General features: G+C 46.6%; 2 protein-coding genes across 2 annotated transcripts in view; both read left to right on the top strand.

Moving 5' to 3' along the window:
• The window catches only part of LOC136544291 (enoyl-CoA hydratase 2, peroxisomal-like), a 54,243-nt gene extending 33,260 nt beyond the window's left edge, over positions 1 to 20,983 (top strand). The window contains exons 4-10 of the mRNA XM_066536508.1: positions 13,542 to 13,615; positions 16,354 to 16,426; positions 16,782 to 16,821; positions 17,406 to 17,478; positions 17,803 to 17,953; positions 18,321 to 18,434; positions 20,903 to 20,983. Of these exons, the coding sequence (XP_066392605.1) occupies positions 13,542 to 13,615; positions 16,354 to 16,426; positions 16,782 to 16,821; positions 17,406 to 17,478; positions 17,803 to 17,953; positions 18,321 to 18,434; positions 20,903 to 20,983 (606 nt within the window). The remainder of the gene's footprint in view (positions 1 to 13,541; positions 13,616 to 16,353; positions 16,427 to 16,781; positions 16,822 to 17,405; positions 17,479 to 17,802; positions 17,954 to 18,320; positions 18,435 to 20,902) is intronic.
• LOC136546692 (enoyl-CoA hydratase 2, peroxisomal-like) lies at positions 20,900 to 24,753 on the top strand. The gene is made up of 7 exons (XM_066538651.1): positions 20,900 to 21,678; positions 22,369 to 22,441; positions 22,532 to 22,682; positions 22,999 to 23,069; positions 24,102 to 24,191; positions 24,319 to 24,414; positions 24,499 to 24,753. The coding sequence occupies exons 2-7, from the start codon at positions 22,434 to 22,436 to the stop codon at positions 24,584 to 24,586; spliced, it is 504 nt and encodes a 167-aa protein (XP_066394748.1). The 5' UTR covers positions 20,900 to 21,678; positions 22,369 to 22,433; the 3' UTR covers positions 24,587 to 24,753.
• The last annotated feature ends 518 nt before the right edge of the window (positions 24,754 to 25,271 follow it).

The following is a 25,271-nucleotide window of genomic DNA, read 5'->3' as shown; positions in this document are numbered from 1 at the left end:
CATACATGTACATATGAAGGTACTTAATTGTGGGTATATCTATAGGGTAGTATGGATACTAAAGTATATATATCCGGGGATGTATATATGGAGAGTATCTTAGTTTACTACTTTCATTGTGAGAATTATATCTTGTTGGGTTGGGCTGTAATGAAATTTTCTATAGGTATGCCAACAACGCATCGTGTAGATCGACTAGTTACTGCTATTCGAGAGAACGCGTGTATGCCACCGTATATTCTGCTAGAACTCAACTTTTCTTAGGTTTGTGAGGACGTATGGAACGAGCATGCATCATATTCACTCATGTCATTCATATTGCATTACTCCCTCCCTTATAATTGCTTATCCCAAATATTAAGTTTCATCTCTCAAAAAAATAATCCTCTCACAAGAGTTGCATCCCTTTTGATACAGATGGTTACGCCCGTGTTTCCTCCTTGTAGCAGCACCTTTTTGGACTAGTTTGGTATGCCTACCTTGCTCTGGAGGGTGCTAAGCTCAGTTGGGTACCTAGAGGCGCCCCGTTACATGTGGGTGTGGATGGTGCCATTTGGAGATGTGCCATGGTACAATGTGACCTTGGTGGTGCCGTCGAACCCCACGAGATCGCTATGGCATGGGTGGATCACCGAGTCTGATGGGCAAAGCCCATGGGAAGCCATGCAAGTTGCTACTCTTGATGTGCTTATGGACATTGCATAGAGTTTTGGAGAGGTATTGGTGGCTAGACCAGCTTCATCCATTCCTCATGTGGCTCCTACAGATGCTGAATGGACTCAAGAAGCTGGCCAGGCCTTGGTTCAAGGCCGTGGTGAACATGTTCAGAGCGACAATGTGGAAATGAGTGCTATGATGGCCGTCTTGAAGCTCTGTTGAGTCAGGCAGGACACCCTCTCTAGTGTATTAGAAGAAGCTGGCAAGGCAATGGCAGCCCAGTGCAAGTTCAGGTTGTGTGCCCGCAAGTATCGTCATAGGGCGGAGGCATGTGGGCAAGCTTAGCTGGAGGTAGATGAGACTTGAGGCATTGCAAATTATCACCTGCAGCAGTGGGGGCAAGCAGCACACGAGAGAGATGAGCTTCATAACCAGCTTATGAACCTCACCATAGAGAGAGATGAGATAGTATAGGAGTTGGACCATGTGACCTGTCATAGAGATGTAGCTCTGGAGTTAGTAGAAGAAAGGCATCAGGGATGGATCATGGCTAACCACAATGCTTTTCAAAGGGAGAATGCGCTCCAAGAGCAGCTAGAGGAGCTTCAGGTTGAACACCATCACCTGAACAACCGCATGTTTCCTATTCCTCACCCTCCACCAGTTTACCCAAATCTTGGACCTCAAGTGATTGAGGCCGATGAAGAAGAAGAGGACGTGCAGATGGATGTCAATGCCGCTGAACCTACAAATGAAGAGGAAGAGGAAGAGGATGACCCTAAAGAAGTCTAGGGCGTGTCCGAGGTGGACAGTGACCACTATGACTAGTTAGCTAGCAAGTCTCACTAGTTTAAGCTTTTGCCGCCATTGTGTAATGGACTCAGTACTATGGCGGATGTTGGATGTACCTTTTAATTCAGACGTGGCGTGTAATGTACCTTAATCCGCTCCCTTCAGGATGCTTATCTTAGTTAGTGAATTTTAAAACTTGTCATGTTGGAATGCACTACGAATGGCGCTAGTAATCTATTGATGATGTGGACATTGGAGAATGAATTATTGCCTCTGTTTTATTGCATGAATTTTACATTCTCTCTAGTAAATTCAGCTTGGCGCAATTACATTGTTCCTCTCCAATGTGCTAACATCACCAATAATTGCTGGTTGCGCATTATTGCAGATGCCTCGTACTTGTACCACTGGTGTGGCTGGTGATGATGATGATCTTCCACCACCACCACCGCCCACACCAGCGGAATTGATGGCAATACTGGTTGAAGGACAATGCACTATGGCAAATGCTCTCCACATGATTGCAAATTGTGATGGACGTGGTGCATGCTAAGGACCTGAATCAAATCAGTATAGTGACTTCAAAGATTTCCTTGACACTAAACCACTAATCTTCAAGGAGGCTGAGGAGCCCCTCCAAGCTGATGAGTAGTTGAACACTCTCGAGCAAAAATTCCATTTGCTTTGCTTGACTGAGGTGCTGAAGACTGAGTATGCATCTCACCAACTGCATGGGCCAGCTGGTATTTGGTGGAGTCATTATTGGTCCACTATGCCCGCTGATGCCCAAATCACTTGGGATCAGTTTAAGTCTGCTTTTAGGGGAAATTATATTTCTCCTGGTCTCATGGCAATCAAACACACTAAATTTATGAAGCTAATATAGGGGAACAAGAGCTTGAATGAATACCTGCAGGCTTTCATTAACCTTGCAAGGTATGCTACTGAGTTTGTTGATACTGATGCCAAGAAGATCGCTAGTTTCAAGCGAGGACTTAGCCCCAAATTAATGAAAACTATGGGAAATTGTAAGTGTGCTACCTTTAATGAGTTTGTTAGTGATGTTTTATCTCAAGAAAACAACAATGCTATTTATGCTGCTTCAAAGAATCGCAAGAGAGCCTACGAGGCGGGTGCCTCACCGTCCAAAGCTCTACTCACATCTAAGGCTCCATTCTATCCTCCAGCATCAGCTGCTAAGTTCCGCCCAATGCTGAAGAAGAATCTAGGCAGGACTAGATTTCACAAGGCTTTTACAGTTGCTCTTTCAAAGGGCACTACTAGTCAAGGCAACTCCAATGTTCCTCCAAGCAACATGTCATGCTAGAACTGCAACAAGCCAGGTCACTGGGCAAGGAAGTGTCTTTATCCTAGGAAGAATAATAACCAAGGTGGCTGCCAGGGGCAGGTGAACTACACTAATATTGTTGATATTCCTTCAGGAGAGGTAGTCACTGCTGGTAAGTTTCTGGTTGATCAACACCTTGCAGTTGTACTATTTGATTCGGGTGCTTCACATTCCTTTATGAGCCCCACATTTGCATCCAAGTTTAAACAGAAAACATACACTGTAGAGGGTGAGGGTTATTGTATTAGGTCTACCAGTGGTAATATCCCAACAAAGCTAGTAGTCGGGGGTGTGCAACTTGAGGTCGAGGGACAAAGTTATCAGGTGGATCTGGTAGTTTTACCGGGGCTGGGTATTGATGTGATATTGGGAATGAATTGGATGAGCAGTCATGGGGTGCTTATTGATACATCGACTAGAGTAGTCATGCGTAGAGATCCTAGTAATCAAGAAGGTTTTCTATTGCAACTACCTAGGGACAATAATCTCTCTTATGCGGCAAATGCGGTGCATGCAAAGGCTATTACAGATATTCCAGTAGTGTGTGATTTTCCTGATGTTTTTCCTAATGATTTGCTCGAATTGCCCCCGGATCGGGATGTGGAGTTCAAGATAGAATTGCTACCTGGTACAATGCCCATATCTAGAAGACCTTATAGAATGCCTCCCAACGAACTAGCCAAACTTAAGACCCAGTTGAATGAACTTATAAAGAAAGGCCTTATCTATCCTAGTTCATCTCCATGGGGGTGTCTGGCTATTTTTGTGAAGAAGAAGGATCACTCACTATGCATGTGTGTAGATTATAGGCCTTTGAATACAACCACAATCAAGAATAAGTACCCTCTGCCACGCATAGATATCTTATTTGATCAGTTGTCTAAAGCAAAAGTCTTTTCCAAGATTGATTTGAGATTGGGTTATTATCAAATCAAAATCTAGCCTAAGGATATTCCAAAAATTACCTTCTCTATAAGATACGGTCTTTATGAGTATCTTATTATGTCTTTTGGATTGACCAATGCCCCCACACACTTCATGTATTTGATGAATTCGGTGTTTATGCCCAAGTTGGACAAATTCATGGTGGTGTTTATAGATGATATCTTGGTCTATTCTGAGAATGAAGGAGATCACGTTGAACATTTGTGAGTAGTTCTCACTAGATTGTGTGAACACAAGCTTTATGCAAAGTTTAGTAAGTGTAAATTCTAGCTTCGTGACGTACCTTTTCTCAGACACGTATTGTCTGATGGTGGAATTATGGTGGATCCCACCAAGGTGCAAGAAGTGTTGGACTAGAAGGCTCCAATCTCGGTGCACGAGGTTTAGAGTTTTCTAGGGTTGGCTAGTTATTATCGTTGCTTCATCCTGGATTTCTCTAAAATAGCCAAGCCTATGACTCGGTTGCTGCAAAAAGACACGAGGTTTGTTTGGACTTCCAATTGTGATGCGGCTTTTCACACCCTGCGAACCCTTCTAATTTTGGCTCCTGTCTTGGTGCAACCGGACATCGAGAACCCTTTTGATATGTTTTGTGATGCATCCAGCACCGGTTTAGGAGGTGTTCTTATGCAGGAAGGACGAGTCATTGTGTATACCTCTCACCAACTTTAGAAGCATGAGGTGAATTATCCTACGCATGACTTAGAACTCGCTGAAGTTGTTCATGCTTTGAAGGTCTGGAGACATTATTTGCTTGGCAATGTGTGCCACATCTACATTGATCATAAAAGTCTTAAGTATATCTTCACTCAACCTGAGTTGAATATGCGTCAGAGAAGATGGCTCGAGTTGATCAAGGATTATAACCTCCAAGTGCACTATCATCCTAGCAAGGCAAACGTCATTGCGGATGCCTTAAGCAGGAAATCTCATTGCCACTCTTTGATTGAAAGTGACCTCCATTTGTTAAAACTCCTACATCCTGCAGTCCTTCACAACATCACTGTTAGTTGTACTCTATAGAGTCGAATTATTGAGCTATAGAAGACAGATCCAGGTGTGTTCCACATCAAGCGCAAGATGAAAGAGCAAGAAACCAAGCATTTTCGGGTAGATGAGAATGACATGTTATGGTTCAAGGATAGGTTAGTGGTCCCAAAGGATAGAGAGCTTAGAAATCAAATCATATCCAAAGCACATTCCTCTAAATTATCTATTCATCCTGGTAGTAGCAAAATATATCATGATTTGAAGCCTCGTTTTTGGTGGACCAAGATGAAGAAAGAGATAGCCGCTTATGTGGCTAGGTGTGACACTTGTTGTTGGGTTAAAGCTATGCACATAAAAGTTGGATTGCTTCAGCCACTCTCTATTCTAGGTTGGAAATGGGAGGAGATAAGTATGGATTTTATTGTTGGACTCCCTACTACTCAAAGGAATTTTAACTCCATTTGGGTGATTGTAGACCGTTTGACCAAGTCTGCACACTTCATTCCTGTTCGCATGGACTTTCATCCAACTGACTATGCTGAGTTGTACTTCAATCAGATAGTCTAACTTCATGGGGTACCTCGCACTATTGTCTCTGATAGAGGACCATAGTTCACTGCTCGCTTTTGGGAGCACCTACACGGATTATTGGGAACTAAGTTAGTACAAAGCTCTGCCTATCATCCACAAACCAATGGGCAAACTGAGCGAGTGAATCAAATCTTAGAAGATATGTTGAGAGTGTGTGTCATCTCATCTAAGGGTTCATGGAAAAAAATGGTTGCCCCTAGCTGAATTCTCTTATAATAATAGTTATCAAGAGAGTATCAAGATGGCACCGTTTGAAGCTTTGTACAACCGAAAGTGTAGAACCCCATTGAATTGGGTTGAAGCCAGTGAAAGGAGATATTATGGAATTAAATTTGTTCAAGAAGCTGAAGAACAAGTCCGTACTATCCAAACCCATATGGCCGTAGCTCAAGCTAGGCAGAAAAGTTATGCTGATCGCCGTAGAAAACCTATCAAGTTCGAAGTTGGAGACTTCATTTATCTGAAAGTCTCACCCATGAAGAGTGTCCAATAATTTGGTGTGAAGCGAAAGCTTGCACCAAGATATGTCGGTCCGTTTCAAATTATAGGACAGAGTGGTAAGGTAGCATACAAGATCCAATTACCTCCTGAGATGAGTGCTATCTTCAATGTCTTTCACGTATCTCAGTTGATGACTATTCAAGACTTTTTGTGCAAGACTTTTTGTGCGGTAGAACATTAGAAACATTTTCTAGGTACAAGGGGTGAAGTGGGCTAACCATAGGGCTTAATTATTGCAAAGAAATTTAGAATTAGCCCAATTCACCCCTGAAAGGTCCTAATATGGCTAGAGAGGGGGTGAATAGCCTATTTAAAAATCTACAAATCAACTAGAGCAATTTGATTAGTATGACAAATAGCGTAATGCAAACTTGCTCTAGCTTCTATAAGGGTTGCAAGCCACCTATCCAACAATTCTAGTTGCAATGATTACTTAGGCACACAAACTTGCTATGTAATTACTCACTAAGAGCTCTCAATCTTGCTACTCTAAAGAGCTCAACTAGATGAATGTAAATAAGTGAGTAGGGTGATTATACCGACGTGTAGGGGATAAATTAATCACAAGATGAATATATAACCAATCACTCGGAGAATGCAATAGACAAGAGACAATCGATTTTCTCCCGAGGTTCATGTGCTTGTCAACACGCTACGTCCCCGTTGTGTCGACCAACACTTGGTGGTTCGGTGGCTAAGAGGTGTTTCACAAACCTCGTCCACATGATAGGACACTGCAATAACCGACCCACAAGTGAGGTAACTCAATGACACGAGCAATTTACTAGAGTTACCTTTCGGCGCTCCGCCAGGGAAGGTACAACTCCCCTCACAATCATCAAAGACAGCCACGAACAATCACCAACTCATGTCGATCCTCCACCACTACACTGAGCCATCTAGGTGGTGGCAACCACCAAGAGTAACAAGCAAAATCCACAGCGCAACACGAATACCAAGTGCCTTTAGATGCAATCACTCAAGCAATGCACTTGGATTCTCTCCCAATCTCACAAAGATGATGAATCAATGATGGAGATGAGTGGGAGGGCTTTGGCTAAGCTCACAAGGTTGCTATGTCAATGAAAATGTGCAAGAGAGTGAGCTTGAGCTAGCCATGGGGCTTAAATAGAAGCCCCCACGAAATAGAGCCGTTGTACCCCTTCACTGGGCACACTACGGGCTGACCGGACGCTCTAGTCAGACTGACCGGACTCTAGACCCAGCGTCCGGTCAACCGATGTAAGCCACGTGTCATTGTCCATTCAATAGGAACCACCCGATCACAACGGCTAAGTAGCGACCGGATGCTCCGGCACAAATGACCGGACGCTAGACCCCTAGCGTCCAGTCGTTTACAGTAAGGTTCAAAACTGGGTTTTCTTCGATCGGACGCGTCCGGTCCACCTCGACCGAACACACCTTAGCGTCCGATGCAAAAACCTGGATACTATGCTGACCCATCAGTTCGACCGGACCTAGACTTCCAGCATCCAGTCAATTTAGATCCAGCATTCGGTCACTTACAATGACCTCCAACTTTTCTATCTAGGGCATCGGTGGCACCGTCGGACTGTCCGCACTCTACGGGCGGGCACTCCGCCGGTGAAGTATCTTACCCTTGCTCAAATGTGCCAACCACTAAGTGTATCACCTTGTGCACATGTGTTAGCATATTTTCTCAAACATTTTCAAGGGTGTTAGCACTCTACTAGATCTTGAATGCATATGCAATGAATTAGAGCATCTAGTGGCACTTTGATAACCGCATTTCGATACGAGTTTTACTCCTCTTATTAGTATGGCTATCTATCCTAAATGTGATCACACTCACTAAGTGTCTTGATCACTAAAACAAAATGGCTCCTATATTTTATACCTTTGCCTTGAGCCTTTTATTTTTCTCTTTCTTCTTTTCCAAGTTCAAGCATTTGATCATCACCATGTCATCACCATTATCATGATCTTCGCCATTGCTTCATCACTTGGAGTAGTGCTACCTATCTCATAATCACTTTGATAAACTAGGTTAGCACTTAGGGTTTCATCAATTAACCAAAACCAAACTAGAGCTTTCAACCCCCCCCTCTTGGGCATCTTGATCCTTTCAAAAGCCGTCTTCATCCTTGCCCGCCGCGCCTCCTTTTTTGGCCTCTCCATGAGCTTGTCAAGGTGTTTGTTGGGATAAGCATGGTTGGTGCATGGACTCTCCACAAGCTTGTCAAAGTGGTCAGGCTAGCCCTGCTGGGGCTGCCTGCCCATGCGGTCGACCGCGATGACCAAAGCATATTGGCTGGTCGGCACCGTTCCTTCTTGTTTTTCTTGCCCTTTTGTGTGGAGGGGCACTTGCCTTAGTCCTGACGCTTGGCCTTGCCCCTGTCCCGACCGTCGTTGAAGATCACCCTAACTGCCTCCTCATCGGAGGCATGGTTTGTGGCGATGTCGAGCAAGTTGTGGGTGGTATGGGGCTTCACATAGCTGAGCTTGTAGATCAGGGACTTGCAGATTGTCCTAGAGAGGAACATGCTGTTGACATCCACGTCGACGACATCAGGAAGGGAGTTGGACTGCTTTGAGAACCTACAGATATAATCCCATAGGGATTTATTGGGCTCCTGCTGGTAGCTCTTGAGGTCCTAGAAATTCTTAGGATGGACATACGTCCCCTAGAAATTTCTGATGAAGACCCTCCTAAGATCTGCCCAGTCGTAGATGCTGTCGGGTAGAAGGAATTTGAGCCATGCTCATACATGCTCCCCCACGTAGATTGGGAGATACTAGATGATGAAGTAGTCATTATCCACTCATCTCGCTTGGAAGGCAAGCCAAAAGTCTTCGAGCCATATACCAGGGTTCATCTCCCCAATGTACCTATCGGCACGAAATTTTGTCCTATGCTGAGGGCACACGAGCAAGCCAGAAGGGTCCACTCGATGGAGCTAGAGATCCGCCTAGCTTCAGCACAGGGATGGTCGATCATATGCACTCCTCCCGAGACATGCCAGTCAATTTGACCCTGCAATTGACAAGGAGAGAAAAGCTAATTAGTAAGTTAGGGTGGAACATGCCGGTGTTGCCAGACAGTCCCGAATGTGCGGCTCTGAGAGCCAATATGGAAGGAAATTGACTAAATAGTCGATTCCAGCATACTCATAAGAATAAATCAATTAAAGCTCATGGAATTATGGAAGGTAAATCGGTTGTCGCTCAGGATAGATCTTGTTATTTAGACAAACATTAGTCAATGGCAAAATGATGTCAACAATAATTAATTTATGCTAAGCCAATGACTGCAAGTAACCAAATCCCTTTTTATATAAAATAAGCAGCTCATCATCATTTAACCATTTAATAAAAATAAATCTAATGAACATATTAGATCTCGTCTATCGCTATGACTAGTGGGGCATGAGGCAGAATCATGCAGGCCATAGAAACAACAATAGATTTGACGACCTTAACTCAATACTAATATCAGTGGGGCATGAGGCAGAATCATGCAGGCCGTAATACAATAATAAGATCACGGGGCTAACACATCTTTCAACCTATGTTTACTTCAACGGTCTCGTAACGTGAACTGCATATATGAAAGCACTCGATATCGGCTAAACAACCGATTCAGGCATAGCGCACAGTTAAGGTCATGCCTTATCGGAAACAAATCTATCAAATAATGATCCCCACTCCACAGTGCTAACAGTGGGGTGTGAGGCAGAATCACACAGGCCATGATAACGGGCCATGAAATGGTTTTTGTTAGCCAATAGATCTATTCAAGACAAAACATGCCTTAACCGCATACTATGCACGATGAAGATTGACATAAAACGGCTGATAAAACATAACTCATCGTTTAAGGTGCAGATTAGATCAGTTTAGATGAACAAACAATGGGTTAAAAAGGATGTAAGGCCAATCTAGATCAATCCCAATTAGGCAAAGTGATATTGCTGTAATTAAATAAATAATAGAAGCAATAAGCAATATCGGTAACTTAATGAATCTATCCGAAGGAACGCCACCCTTAGATAGAGCCGATAACTTGACCTTAATCTAGTTCAAGCAGTGGAGGTCGATCGGATCGATGCAGCCTTACTTGAACTAGACAAGAGTCGATAACTAGCTTATAATAGAGTTGCAGTGGAGGTTGACCGGATCGATGCAGCCGTATGAACAGAAGTATAAGCCATGACGGTACTTACATATAAGCAGTGGAGGTCGACCGGATTGATGCAGCCATACTTGCTGAAGAACTCACCGAGATCTACTCTACTCCTACTCCTAAGGGGTGGCTAGAGCTGAAAAAAGTAAGTAACTTGTACTTGATCGATTGTGTGTCCTTTTACAATAGCTGGGGTCCGATATTTATACCCGGAGCCTAAATATGAATCCTACTCGAGCATGACTCATTACAATCTTTGGCATAGAAGAAAATATTCCTAATTTAAGATAACTTGGACCCTAATCTTTCCCTTTTTGTAGAGTCCGATATGCAATTTCCTGGTGCCAACCATAGCTCATCATCGCTATCTGCTGACGTCATCCAAATAGATCCGATCCTAGAGTCGTATTTGAATCCACTGATATTGATCCTCATGCAATCGATTCCTTGATAAGCACAATTTTGGAAGCCTTCGAATTCCCGCATTCTTCTCTCCAAATTTTGGTTTAAACAGTACCTAGCAATGTTGGTGGGTGGTTAGAAGCGCTGTGGGAACAACGCTTTTTGGATGCGGTGACCAAAGGCCCATGGCCCTAGGACATCTAGGCTAGGGCTCTAGTCGTTCGGTCAATCGGCATGACTAGGGTGCGTGTCCTCGCACTCCTCAATGATTAGGCCAGGGCCTGCGCCGCCTGCTCTCACCGCCATTCGATGGATGTCATCATCATGACGAGCATGGCATCGATTGTTGATGATGCTGTGAGCATCATGGTTTGGCCCGAGTCATTCGTGTATAGGTGGTCGGTGTGGAGTGGGCGCTAGGTTGGGCTATGGCGTAGCCACAGCCTCCTGCTCCATGCCCGGTAACTGCTGAGGTGAGTGGACGGAGTGATTCGACTGGTGTGGCCCTAGTCCCTCGGCTGGGCAAGAGGTCACGTGCTAGTGTCACGACGTAGAGTATTCCGCCTGCTAAACGGTGGTGGTCTCCACTAGCGCTCGGAGGTTCCGGTGGATCGCTTGCTCCTGGTGGTCGGTAGGCTTGGGGAGGCCGCATTGAAGCATCGCCGCAGCAGCGATGTTCTGGCTAGCCTGAGCAAACTAAGGGGGATCATCCCCTCCATCTAGGATGTTACACTAGACCTGACGGGCATGACCCCAAGCGCCGCTCGCTGGGTTACGCGCATGTGGCGCGGCATGATGCAGTGGGCGCACCGGTGTAGGTGGCGGCTGGCTCTGCCACCTTTGTCATAACTCCTCGCTATGCTCCTAGCATGCGCCAGGGCCTACGCCCGAGGCTTTGGAGGGGTGTGAGTCTGTAGAGACCCCACTACCTCCGGTGGCTGTCCTAGGGCATCCACCATAGTGCACTCCTTGGACAGAGGGTGGCCAGGTGCCATGACATCGTCGATGCTGGAGCCATCGCTTTTGACCTCGTCATCGACGAGGTTGTGGAAGGAGGCAGGAGTGTAGCCTGCCATCCCCATGAACTCAGACGTGAGACAGGGCGATGTCAGCATCCTTTGAAGCCCCCGTGCACATGCGTCCACGGGGGATGCGAAGCCCATAGGGGGACCAGTTGCACGGTGGTCGTGGTGGGGACAACAGGGTCCCTCTGGAGAGTTGGTGGAAGGTGTTAAACAGTGAGTAAAGAATAATATGTACATCACTCACCATGGGGTTTGAGCCTTGCATGGGCTCGAGGCGAAGCGTGGGTGTCTCGACGTTGAGGTCGTCGAGTGGCCTGGGGCCGGTGGAGGGTGCTCCTCCTCTAGTGAATGCTGGGACAAGCGCCTCCTTGTGGAGGCAGAGTATGTCGAGTTGGTCGGTGATGAAGTCCAGACTCCCAATGAGAAAGGTCTAGAGTGGCACGAAGACAGGAGAAGCCCACATCCCAACAAGTCAGAGCGTGGCAAACTCCAGCGAGCAGAAGAGAATCGTATCGCTCGAGCCCGCCATGCCGAAGATGGTGGAAAGGTGGACCATCCGATGACCAAAAGCATGAATGCACGGCGTCTCTCCCCACGGACGACGCCAACTGTCGGTGCGAAATGTGGCCAACAAGTAAATATTTGTAGTTTTTATCGTGCGCTATGATCGGATGTGGCCTAGCATGCAATGACATAGGATTTATACTGGTTCAGGCAATGTGCCCTACATCCAGTTTTAGTCGGTCGGTGACATTATTCCTGAGCCCATGTGCTCGAAGTTTGCTATGGGTTACAAACGAGTAAGGAATGGGAGCTGGGAGTTAGAGGCCCGGTCGAACTCGGAACCAAGTGTGAGAGAGTGATGGATGCTCAAACATGCGCTAAGTATTGGAGCGTATGCTCTGTGTGTCCGAGCTTATTAGCTGTTGAGAGTGTGCAGACTATGTAGCTGTTGAGTTCTAGAGCTGTTGAGCTATGTAGCTGTCGAAATCTATAGTTGTTGAGCTATGTAGCTGTCAAGTTCTAGAGCTTGTTGTGTTGTCATGTCCTCGAGTCCTGAGAGGAGAGAGCGCATCCCCTTTTATAGATGAAGGGAATGGCCTTACAAGTCAAAGATGGAAAGGGAGAGAGTGTGTATGGGTGCTACCTAGTCTTGTTGCCCATGTCATCGTGTATGGCACGCCATCGCCCACCTTACTGTTCATGACCTGTTGTACCTGGTAGGCTGCACAGTGTTCGCCCACTTTACTGTTTATGACCTGGCAGGCTGCACAGTGTTCACCTAGGACAGCAAACGACGACGCCCACAATACTGTTTGTGCTCTGCCGCGTCTGACAGGCTATATTGTGTCCGTCTTACATGGCCTGATGGCACTGTCCTACAGATGTGAAGGGCATGGTAGGGTACGGTCCTCGGTATTGCGGTTGACTTGAGCGTCTTACCTTATCTACTCCGCCCGCTCCCTGGGCCCGCACCGAGCAGGCATCCTGGTTGGTCGTTCCTAGTCGACCCCGACCGTGTCGGTCGAGAAAGAGAGACGAGCAAAGGTCCGACATATCCTCAGTCGGAGGAAAGGGGTCAGAGTCGGACTGCGGTCCCACCTCGGCCAGGCCTTCTGGTCGGGGCTCCAACTAGGTCTCCTAGCCAGAGGTGCCGGTCGGGGACCAGATCATGGTCTCAGCCTATCATTGTGTATCTGGGCTAGCCCAGATGCGCGCTGTCGCTGCGCCATTTGCTGGGCCGAGTATTGCAGGGAAGCGGGTTCATTGGGGACCCCGGGTTTATGAACCAGACACTTCCTTTTCTCCCATCATAGATTAAGCCTCCTAATCTTTGATCTAGTTACTTTACCTTCAATATCAGTAATGCATAAGAATCTTCATTTCAGAGAGATTTCTGTCACGCAAAATCAACAGTTGTTTAGTCATAAGTCTGAAGTAACAGCCTAACAGGTATAAATTACTTTTGTTATGCTCATGCTACCATGGACCTATGTATCGCACTAGTGCACTGTTGTTTCTTACAGTGAACTAAATATTTGTAATGTATTTCATTGGAGTCTATTTATGTGGACATTTCCATATCTCTAGCTATTTAAGAAATTGTCCCTTGCATGTCGTGCAGGTTTTACCCACTTTTATTTCTGTCCTTAATGCAAAAACTAGCGATGGGTTTTACATGGATGTCCCTAGGCTTTAGTAAGAATACTTTTCACATATTTACCGAGCTTAATCATTGGGTTACTGTGTGTCGGTGTTTTGAACAAACACCGGCTAGTAAATTTATGATTATTGCGCGTTAGGCCTGGATAGTGCACTAAAGGACACGAGGTTTATATTGGTTCGGGTTGAATGTCCCTATGTCCAGTTTGCTGCTGCTGCTCGTGTTATTAATATCAAAAATGGTTCGTAGTAGGGGGTACAAAGGGTCGAGAGAGGGACGAGTCCCAAGTCTCTGATGGAATGATCGAAAAGGTCGTCGAGAGCTTGGTCGCTGCTCAGCTGTGTGTGAAGCGATGTGTGTTCAACTTATCTGTCAAGAGTCGATCCCCTTAGTGGGGGGCCCTGCCCTCCCTTTTATAGATCAAGGGGGAGTAGGGGTTACAGATGGGAGAAAAACCAGAGGCCAAGAAGCCCCTTCAAAGGTGTTGGGCCCTCCTTTTCTGTTGAGCCACCTTGCTCACACGGCCAGACGGTGTCAGGGATTGGCACGCTCATCGGGTGCCCGTGTCCTGGCGACGCCATGCCCTTACCGGATCAGCAAGTGGCCATGTCCTGTCCCGCCCCTTTAGGCGACGTGTCGGACAAGGGTGTTGACCTGTGGCCCTATGGGCAGCGGATGGCGCGGTGACAGTACGTCCATCACTGTAGAGGGCACGAGTCTCTTCCTGGACCATAGTGGTTGTCGTACGTCTATGTCACGTTCTGTGTCCGAGGGCTGAAGGCGGCGCCTACAACACTATTCAAACTCTGCCATGCCGGAATGGTCTAAAGCGCCCATCCCGTCGTACCCTAGTGGTACTTTCCTGCCGCGACGTAGGGCATGGTCCTTGATGCTATGTTTGACTCGAATGTCATGTCGTACCCTGTGCTCATCTTTATGAAGGCGCAGGGTGTACTCGTCGAGCAAGGCGGAGGAGGCCCTTGGCCGTCGGGCAAGGCGGAGCCTAGCCCTCGGGGGTTGGGCGAGGCGGAACCAGTCTTCCGTCGTTCGGACAAGAAATGCTCGAGCGACGGGTTCGGGGAGCTCTTATCAGATATGTTCGAGTGAAATCTGGGTCCATCGTTCGTGACAGAGTTGGCATGACCCGCATGGGGCATCCTACTGCTCCTTGCCTACCGAGCGGATATGTTTTGACTTGTGAGCCTTGCCTTGCTTTTCTCCGCACGTCTCCTGGTTCCTACCAAGCGGGCGTCCCCGGTCGGATGGCTCCAGTCGGCTCTGAGTGTGCTGGTCGGAGAAGAGCGGTGAGGAGGGTTCCCACGAGCCTCGGTCGGAGAGACACGGGGTCGGAGTCGGAAGTATCGCTTTGGGCCAGGCCTTCCGATCAGAGAGGCCTTCCGATCGGAGAGGGCGTTCGGAGGTGTCTGGAGGTCAAAGCGAGTGCTCCGATCAGAGTGGTGGGCCGAAGGGGTCGACAAGCGAGCGCTGCTACTTTTGGTTCAGACCTTCTAGTCGGCGACTGGGCCATCCTTTCGGCCTGTTGTATTTAGACTCTTGGGCTGAGCCTTGATGCGAAAGCCGGTCCCCAAGGGACCCCGGGTTTATGAACCCGACAGAAGCCCCCGGGCGATTCGGGTCGAATCGTTCGGGGGATTTTTGTCTTGCCGATGGGTGCGCGCGAGCGCACCCGCGGGTGTTGCCCCTAAGCCCCTGGGCGGTTTGGGCGGAACCGTTTGGGGGGGGGGTTTCTGTGTTTTGCCGGTGGGTGCGCGCGAGCGCACCCGCGGGTGTAGCCCCCGAGCCCTCGGGCGGTTCCGCCCAAACCGCCCGGAGGCTCAGGGGCAACACCCGCGGGTGCGCTCGTGCACACCCGTCGGCAAGACAAAAATCCCCCTAACGATTCGACCCGAATCGCCCGGGGACTCGGGGGCTTCTGTCGGATTCGTAAACCCGGGGTCCCTCGGGGACCGGCTTCCGCGCCAAGGCTCGGCCCAAGAGTCTAAATACAACAGGCCGGAAGGACGGCCCAGTCGCTGACCAGAAGGTCTGAACCAAAAGGAGCGGCGCCCGCTCGTCGACCCCTTCGGCCCACCACTCTGATCGGAGCACTCGCTTCGGCCTCCAGACGCCTCCGAACGCCCTCTCTGATCGGAAGGCCTCTCCGATCGGAAGGTCTGGCCCAAAGCGATACTTCCGACTCTGACCCCGCGTCTCTCCGACCGGGGCTCGTGGAAATCCTGCTCACCGCTCTTCTCCGACCGGCACACTCAGAGCCGACTGGAGTCATCCGACTAGGGACGCCCGCTCGGTAGGAAACAGGAGACGTGCGGAGAAAAGCAAGGCAAGGCTCACATAAGCCCCGGTCGGAGAGACATGGGGTCGGAGTCGGAAGTATTGCTTTGGGCCAGGCCTTCCGATCGGAGAGGCCTTCCGATCGGAGAGGGCGTTCGGAGGCGTCTGGAGGCCGAAGCGAGTGCTCCGATCGGAGTGGTGGGCCGAAGGGGTCGACGAGCGGGCGCCGCTCCTTTTGGTTCAGACCTTCTAGTCGACGACTGGCCCGTCCTTCCGGCCTGTTGTATTTAGACTCTTGGGCCGAGCCTTGGTGCGGAAGCCGGTTCCCGAGGGACCCCGGGTTTATGAACCCGACACTGTGGTTTCATTAAAGTTACACAATATTTGACCTTCATTTTTTTTGTCTCTAGTCAGCCAATCCTTGGTAGGGTACTGTCAATATACTTACACTTGAACAATTTGGCTTGTTTGTGTTCTCCAGCTATGACCCAGCACTTTTACTGCATGGCCAGCAGTACATAGAGATATATAGACCAATTCCTTCACGAGCTAATGTAAGTTGTACACCAAAATCGTTAGTCTTGAAAGAGTAACTCTTCATGATCTATGGGTTAACATGTGATGTGTAATCTAGATAGCAGATGGTAAATTTCTTTTAAAAAATAGGGCCGTGTTCGACTGATGGTTTTTGCGGCTGATAAGCCGACTAATGCTGTTTTGTTGTGAGACAATAACATTGTACCATGGCTGATAAGTAGTTGAAGTGAACAGGCGTTTATTATAAATTGACAGACAGAAGACATGCCTGCATTTAAATAAATCTATCATATTTCCTTTACTATTTAACATATTTTTCAATATTTACTATTTTGTACCCCAAAATGTGATTGACCTTTTTCTTTTCCCCAGGTTGCTAACAAAATTAAAATAGCTGGTTTGCATGACCAAAGTATTCTCGCCGTGATATTTGATCACTCAATTTTGATTGTTTTGTTTCTTCTTTGTTCTTTCTATCTCGGTATCTCCATGGTAAAATGTGTGGCCAAGGTTGAAGATTCTAGTATAGTTATTAATAGCACTAATTCACCCATGTAATCTGAGCCTCTCAGCTAAACTAGTGATGCGATACATTGTTTTGATATGTGAGCAGGATCTCTATGGTGTCAGACCATGAAAATATATCTTCTTCCAGTCTTTTGAAGATTTATTCTGTTATAGGCCTATTATAGCTTACTAGTTTGAAATTTTGGCTGTTTCAGTGTTATCCATAGTAATGTTCTAAAATGCAAAAAAATATGAAGTACATATTTTACTGGGACCATAATTTCTTGTATCTGTAACTCGATTAAGAAATCAAGAGAATTTCCCTTTTAATGTTGAATTCACAATTACGCCTGACTTCTTATGCTCAAATACCTTGTCCAGAAGTGAACAATATAAGTGCATGTGTTGATTGGAACAAGTATATGGTTAATGTTGCTCTTGTGCAGGGAAGTTATACTTCATCTAAATTGCCATGTCCCTCTTTTGCAGGGAAGGCCGCTATTCTTGAAGTTGAAACACTAACCTGTCTTGAAGGTTCTGGTGAAGTTTTGTGTATGAATAGGTCGGTACTTTTTTTGAACAATTGAGCTATACAGCTTGACTGGAATGAGTGCGTGTTTAGTTCGCGAAATTTAAGAATTTGGCGACGGTAGCACTTTCGTTTTTATTTGGCAATTAGTGTTCAATCATGGACTAATTAGGCTCAAAACGTTCGTCTCACGATTTCCAACCAAACTGTGCAATTAGTTTTTTTTCGTCTATATCTAATGCTCCATGCACGTATCGCAAGATTCGATGTGATAGTTACTGTATTATTTTTTGGGAAACTTTTTAGGAACTAAACACAGCCTGAGTGAATAACCCATTGATGCGACACCTGGCACAGGAGTACTATCTACTTGCGTGGTGCTGGTGGCTTCTCCAACTCTTCACAACCGTTCTCATATGCCACTTATCCTTCTAACGAGGTTTCCGATGTTACATTTCCAGATTCCACACCTTTTGCTGTGTATGAAGATCGCACTCAGAAATCCCAGGCACGATACTTCATTCCATATGTAAATTTCTTTCTGAAGTTGTATTTGCAATTGATTATTTCTAGCGAACATGCAGGAGAGCTTCTTATCTTTATATTTCCATTATTTGTACACTTGTTGCAACACAGCTCTTCTTTGTAGTTTGATTTGTTTTGTTGAATTTATCTGTCCTATGTGGAAGGCATCTCAAATACTGCAATTCTTTTTTTTCCCCTTAACACAATATCTTTCAAGGCTGTTATTACATTTAGCAGTGCCATTTTTCTCTGGTCAAATTTGACACACAACTTCAGATTAGGAAATATTAATCAAAGTGTTACAAAGTTGTCCTATTTTAAATCTCTGAGGTTTCTCTTTGTTGGTTCAGGCACTACTCTGCGGCTTATCTGGCTATTTTCATCCTGTGCATTCAGATCCCATCTTTGCACAGGCTGCAGGGTATGTTGCTTTAGCTACTAGTTACAACTCATCTTCAGTTCCAGTTTGGAATAAAAGCATTATTACTAGACTTTTGTTTTTGCTTTTTTTTATAGAGATATTACTAGAGTTTTACTATTTTGCATAAAACCAACTTGTTTATAAATCTCTATCCATTGCCTTGGATCAAGGGTATAGTTTGCACCGTATCCCAAGTGTTCTTGTCTTCATGACTAACATATATATGCTTATCTAACTTAATGGGCTAGCGCCAGCTAACCAACTAATCCCGGCGTTGGCTGTTGCTAAAGTTGTTAGATTGATCTCCACCAGTCAATTGGGCCCTTGGATCCACGCCCTTATCGGGGGCGCCCAACCGCTCCATGGTTGGTGGGCCCCCGTCGCACAGCGTCATAAAAAGGGAGGTAGGCGCTGGGGCACAAGGCACGAGGTTCACCTGAGCCGCCAGACACCCCACCGACATCCTAACCCTAGCCGATCTAGAGAGGGGGCGTTGCCAGCGATGGGAAGCTCCGCCACCGGCCACCGCCGCCTCTGCACCGCCGCCACCGCGACCGCGCCTTCACCGTCGGGCTTCACCGCGCCACCGACAAGCAACCCCAGGGCCAGCTCGTCTTCTACGAAGGCGGCCGATGGACTCGCTATTTATCCCAAATGTCAGTATACATGCTAGATCAATGGCTAGATGATCCTGTCAAGTATATCAATGGTATCAATCGTCTAACTAGGCGTAGATCTAGCTTATCAGGGTAGAAAACCGAGTAGAAGAAATTAGAAGGAGGTGATTCAAATCAGATCGAACTCCAACCCAAAACCCTAACCCTAACCCTAACCCTAGAAGAATGGATGGAGAGGGGAAGAGACCTACCCGGTTTTTCTCGCCGCCATCACCACCATCGTCGCACAGGAAGAAACTCCGCCGCCGCCTCGCCGGCACGCGGGGAGATAGTCGAGCCGCGCTCGTCGCCGTGCGCGCGAGCCCCGACCAAGGGCAGCGTCACAGGACCGCTCGACGGCACCGCGCTCACCCACTGGGGAGCGCACGCTCCAGCGAGGGGACCCGCGGTGGCGCCAGTAAGATCTAGGATTTAGGGAGAGTCTCCACCGCAGTGCGTGTGGGGTGCAAAGTGCACCACCGCGGTGCCGCTCGACGGCGCCGCACGCATGCACCGGTGAAGGGCGCCACGGCGGCGCCACCACGCTCCTCTCTCGGGCCATCGTGGTTCGGAGTGAGAGTGGGAGAGCGAGCCGACGCCGCGGCGAAGAGAGAGAAGAGCAAGTGAAGAATGACCTAGGGTTTGGGCGCGCGGCCATGGTCAGTGTTTTTATACCTGCGAGAACGACGGACGTCCGTCGGATCAAGATGGACGGCTTCGATTGAACGGGCCACATCTGGCCCAAGCGGGGAAGGAGATTCCCGGCCCAGGCCCAGGTTGCGACCTGGGCGCGGGGGAGCTGGCGTGCGCGCGCTCTGTTGTGCCGCTGCTGGACCGCGAGCGCGGGCGCGCAGGCGACATTTCGCCGCTGGGCCGAGCATTGTTTCAACGGGGGTTCTGTGGTTGTGAACTTGATCGATCTAATAAATTTGGAATGACTTGATTGTTGGGAGAGAGAGCGCATCCCCTTTTATAGATGAAGGGGATGGCCTTACAAGTGAGAGGGAGAGAGTACGTATGCTTCTGAGCCTTGTTGCCCATGTCGGCGGGTACAGGATGATGGTAGGCGTCCACAATACTGTTGGATGTCGGATGCACGTGGGAGGTTGCGTCGTTTTGTTCGGGTATGGCAGATGTCGGTACCTGCTATACTGTTGATGCCCAGAGACATGTGAGGGGTTTCACCATGTTCACTCGGTACGGTAAATGCTGGCGCCCACAACACTGTCGATGCCCAAAGGCATGTGGGGGGAGCCTTACCGTATGGGAGTTAATGACGCCCATAATACTGTAGGGAAAATATCGGCGCCTACAACACTGTTTGTCAGGGAGGTTGCAGAGTATTGTTTCTCAGGTGTACAGGGTACGGTCCCTGGTATCGTGGTTTGACTTGTGTGCCTTGCTTTGCTTTGTCCGTTCGTTTCCTGGTCCTTTCCGAGCGGACGTCCCCGGTCGGTTGGTCGCAGTCGGCTCTGGTTGCGCTAGTCGGAGAAGAGCAATGAGTAGGGTTTTTAAGTACCCCGGTCGAAGACGTGGGGTCGGAGTCGGAAGTAGTGTTTTGGCCAGGCCTTTCGGTCGGAGAGGTCGTTCGGCGGCGGGCTGGAGATCGAAGCGAGTGCTCCGGTCGGAGAGGTGGCCCGGAGTCGGAAAACGGGCGTCGCTCCTCCTCGGCTAGGCCTTCCGGTCGGTGATTGGATCGCCCTTCTGGCCTGTTGTTCAGATACTTGGGCCGGCCCATGAGTTGCGCGTTGTCTGCTTGGACCGAGCCTTTATTGGGAAGCCGGTCCGCGAGGGACCCCGGGTTTATAAACCTGACAAATACACTAATATCTTTGTTTTTTTCATTAAAATGCAGGTCCTTCCTACTTTTGTTTCTTTATTCCCCAACAAGAACAGCAATGGGCTTGGATTTGTTGATGTACCTGGCCTTAAGTAAGAGTTACATAAAGCAATAGCTTTTGACATTGACCCTCTCTATTATGTGTTCTGCTGCAATTCTTCTTGGCCCTTGTTTTTCATTTCCATAGGTGCGCAGTGTTCAGGTTTTGTCAGGTCAAATTGGTCAACATTCTGAGTGTACATTTATTGTTACGATAATTTACCTTATTTTCTGTTCTCCAGCTTTGATGCAAGCCTTCTACTGCATGGTCAACAATACATATAGATCTATAGGCCAATCCCTTCGTATGTCAGTGTAAGTAGCTTTACAGTTCTCCAAAGTTTGTGTTAATATCTTTGTGCAGGGAGATTATACATGGTATAGGCATTTTGGTGATTAAAAGCATTATTTATGAGAGTTTCAGACTTCCTGTCCAGAAATGGCTAGATCGGTTCCTTTGGATGTGGGCTAACCAACTGGAGTTTCATCTCATCTAAACTGGATTGTTTTCGATTTATTTTTGCATGATCATTAGTTATGACTATGGGTAGGTCAATGCAATGGCTAATGTTGATGATGTCCTCTAAATAGAATGATTACAGTAATGCTCAATTTTCTTGTTTTATTCAGCATTTAGGATGAAACATTCTTGAGCGGCCCATCTTTGGTTTCAACTTACAGAAGCAATTGTCTTCTTGTATTTATTGTTCAGGTTGTAAACAAGGTTCAAGTAGCTGGTTTGCACGACAAAGGTACTTGCTCCCCACCCAACCTGAATTGATAAATTTGTTACTGACTGAATGATACAATACTTTTTTATCATCAGGCTCCTTGCTTTTTTTCATCCTTGAAATTAATGTCCATGTTTCCCTATTTCAACTCATTTTTATGGTAGCTCTGACTCATGTTATTTCTTGATATGAAATATTTAACATTTGGTTGAACTAGGGGGGAAAGTTCCAGCATTTTGTTATAGACTAACAATTGTCCATCTTGAGATAATAAGAACCACAGATTTTATTTTTTGCACAGCAATGAATGACACACGTCATAAAGCTACAAATCATTTCCATAAAACCATAACGAAGAACAGTATAGCGTAATCCTTCCTGTGATAGTTTTGTTGCAGTAGAATTTTGAAGTTGCAGCTTTGTTCTTGGAGGAATGAAGGGTTCTAGTGAAAAAAGATCTTTATTTATCAACTACATCATGTGTAACTATTAAGTTGGTCCTTTCAATTTATCCCTCTGCTTAAAGTGCCCGCCATCCACTCTTGCAGTAATTTTTTGTCAAACTGCCAAAGTACTACTTAGCACCTTGAGTTTTAATCATCATAAATGGCATCCCTTAAACGATTTCACCACTGATCTGGCATCCTTCTGCCAAAATACTCCAGGGATTTCATTGAATTGATTTTACTGAGGCGCTATTTTAATGTGCAGGGAAAGCAACTGTTCTTGAGCTCGAAACTACCACAAGCCTCAAAGAGTCCGGTGAAATTTTATGCATGAACAGGTCAATATGATGCCCATTTTATTTCAGACTCCCAATAGAGCACCATAACCTACAAAAAGAACAATGCAGTTATCTTAGTTTGTAATGCAGGAGTACTATCTACTTGCGTGGTGCTGGAGGGTTTTTAGACTCTTCGCGACCATACTCATATGCTACTTATCCTGCTAATCAAGTTTCTCGCATTTCTATTCCCAATTCGGCACCTTCTGCAGTATATGATGACCAAACAAAGCAATCCCAGGCACGTTACTTTATTTGCTTGTGCAGTACCACAATAACTCGTCTTTGATGCTAATAAGGCACAACTCATATCTCACACTGTGATAACTTTTTGTATAGCCTGTTTTGATGGATTAATGTGTCCTTCCTACTGGTCTCATTCATAGTACAATTCAGTGTCTATGCTTTCAATTGGTTTAAGTTCTGTGTTATTTGGCCAAGACCCCAAGTGAACAAGTTTTTTTTTTTTTTTTTTTTTTTGCAAATGAAATCGGTTTCTCAGTTTGTTTACATGAGTGTTGTTATGCAAAGCCTAATTCTTTCCTTTTTTTAATCAGGCATTATTATACAGGCTATCTGGGGATTACAATCCTTTGCATTCAGACCCTGATATTGCACAGCTTGCCGGGTATGCCCCTTCAGATTGCTATCTATCTTTGTATTTAGTGACATTGAGGAAGTATTTGGGGGTAGATGTTGGACTGAGAAGCTCTCAGTTTCAGGCTTTCAGCCTATTCTTTCTTAGCACTTGTCCAAGTTAAGCACCTATTAGAGAATCTCAGGAAGCAGGTAACTAATTACCTAGCAGCGTGTTTGGTTAGTGGAATGTCTCCATGCAGAGCTATCCGATCCAGAAACCGAACCTCCTCGAGCTGCTTCGTTTGCGTCAGGGGATTCACATCATCCGTCACCGTGTAGTACTCCTGTGATAGTGATTCCGCAGGATGAGTTCATTCCGAAAAAAATGCCGGACCGACCCATTCTAATTAAACTCATGCCGCATGAACCAAATCCGCAAACCAAACACACTGTAAAAGCATTATACGGAGTATTAACAGCAGGGCTCCAGCTCTCACTTGCTGTATTAACTTACATCCTTACCTCTGAAATAAAAGGGGCAACCAGTTTTCCACTTTTTTCTTTTCTTTTTTGATAAAGAAACCAGTGTTCTACATTAGTCCATGGTTAGCACTTATCAGACGCACTGACATTGGTTTGGATGTTTTAGACGAAAATGAAGGATTCCTTGATGCCATGGACTTCAGGTTCCGAGTCATTTCCCCTCATTTGAGATGAACTTGAATCCCAGCAACCAGTGTTCTACGGTAGTCCAGGGTTAGCACTTACCAGACACACTGACATTGGTTTGGATCTTTTAGTAAAAAAATGAAGGATTCGTTGATGCCAGAATGCTAAGCATGAATTTTAGGTTCTGAGTCCTTTTCCTTCATTCTGATATGAACTAGAATCCCGGTGAAATGTCTCGGCGCTCTTTATATTCCAATGATGACTTGATCTTCCGAGTGAAATATTTCTGTTCTGTTTATTTACATGATCTGACAAAAGTACTGCAAGATCCCCCCCTTTACCTGGACTCAGCTTTCCATGCATGAAGCTTTGGTTCTTTACTGAAGATTTTGTCTGATAGGAGCTTTTGCAGGTTCACTCGTCCAATCCTGCACGGTCTCTGCACCCTAGGATTCGCTGCTCGCGCGGTCATAAACGGCCTGTTCGCTGGTTTGGTTTCTGGGCTGGTTTGAGCTGACCGGTGCTGGTTTGTTGTGAGAGGAAAACACTGTTGACTGATTGATTTGGGCTGGCTGAAACCAACAAGCGAACAGGCTGAAAATCTTTCTGCTACGGTGAACCGACGGCAGTGAAGGGACGGCAGTGAAGGGCATCTTCGGCCGGTTCCTTCTGCACGTCTACCCCGGGGAAACGTTATCCACCGAAATGTGGCTCGACGGCCAGAAGTAATAACTGCTATTCTGGCCACAGCTGAACTCTGCACCTGCTGCTCATATTCCTTGCTCACGAAAATGATTCGGCCTTTGCAGGGTGCACTACCAAACGAAGGTGAAGGAGCGGAACTGTGCCGTGCTCTCTGGATACGTGTTGCTCCAACACATCCCCTCATCATTGTAGGTAAAAGAATTTGTTTCTTATTTGGTGCCCGCTGAAAGCATTGGTTGTGATAAATTGAGAGTTGCTGCACGAGGTGGGCTGCCACTGTAATGATAGCCAGAAGTCTTGTACGGGTCTGCACATAACACATTCGTACTGTACTCGATAAGAAATTGCTGTGTTGTTAAGTCGGGGTAAAGAAAAGGTTTCAAACCATTCTTTCTTTGTTTCCTGAACACTACTCTGTACTGCTTGCTTGCTTGTTTTTATTAGCTAAATAAAATCCCTGTAGGGGGCTTTGGCCTCTCCAGTAAAAAAAAAAAAACTTTCAAACCAAGAGACTCGAGTCTGTTACGCGCCATCGTTGGTCTATCAAACGTCAGCCCGTGACCAATCCAGCATCAGACTGGGTACTGTCATTCATAAAAGTGATTACGTGCTCCTGCCAGTCTGCTGCCTCTGCTTTGCCCGCGGAGGCTGCTGGGACTCGAGGGAATACGTGATCAAGATCATCGCCCTGTTCGTTTGATTTGTAAACCGTATTTTTTTAGTCAATGAACAATATTTTTCTCTCACAATAAATTAGTCAACGGTACTTTTAGCCATGGCTTAACGAAGAGAATCTGGAGAAAGAATCTGACGGACGACAGAGATTTGTACCAAAAGATAAAGCTTCGCTTACGCTTTCAGCACCAGGTATGATATA

This window comes from Miscanthus floridulus, chromosome 3, assembly GCF_019320115.1.
Source record: "Miscanthus floridulus cultivar M001 chromosome 3, ASM1932011v1, whole genome shotgun sequence".
NCBI classification, from domain to species: domain Eukaryota; kingdom Viridiplantae; phylum Streptophyta; class Magnoliopsida; order Poales; family Poaceae; genus Miscanthus; species Miscanthus floridulus.
The sequence above is the reverse complement of the archived record's forward strand: the minus strand, read 5'-3'. Positions and strand labels throughout refer to the sequence as shown.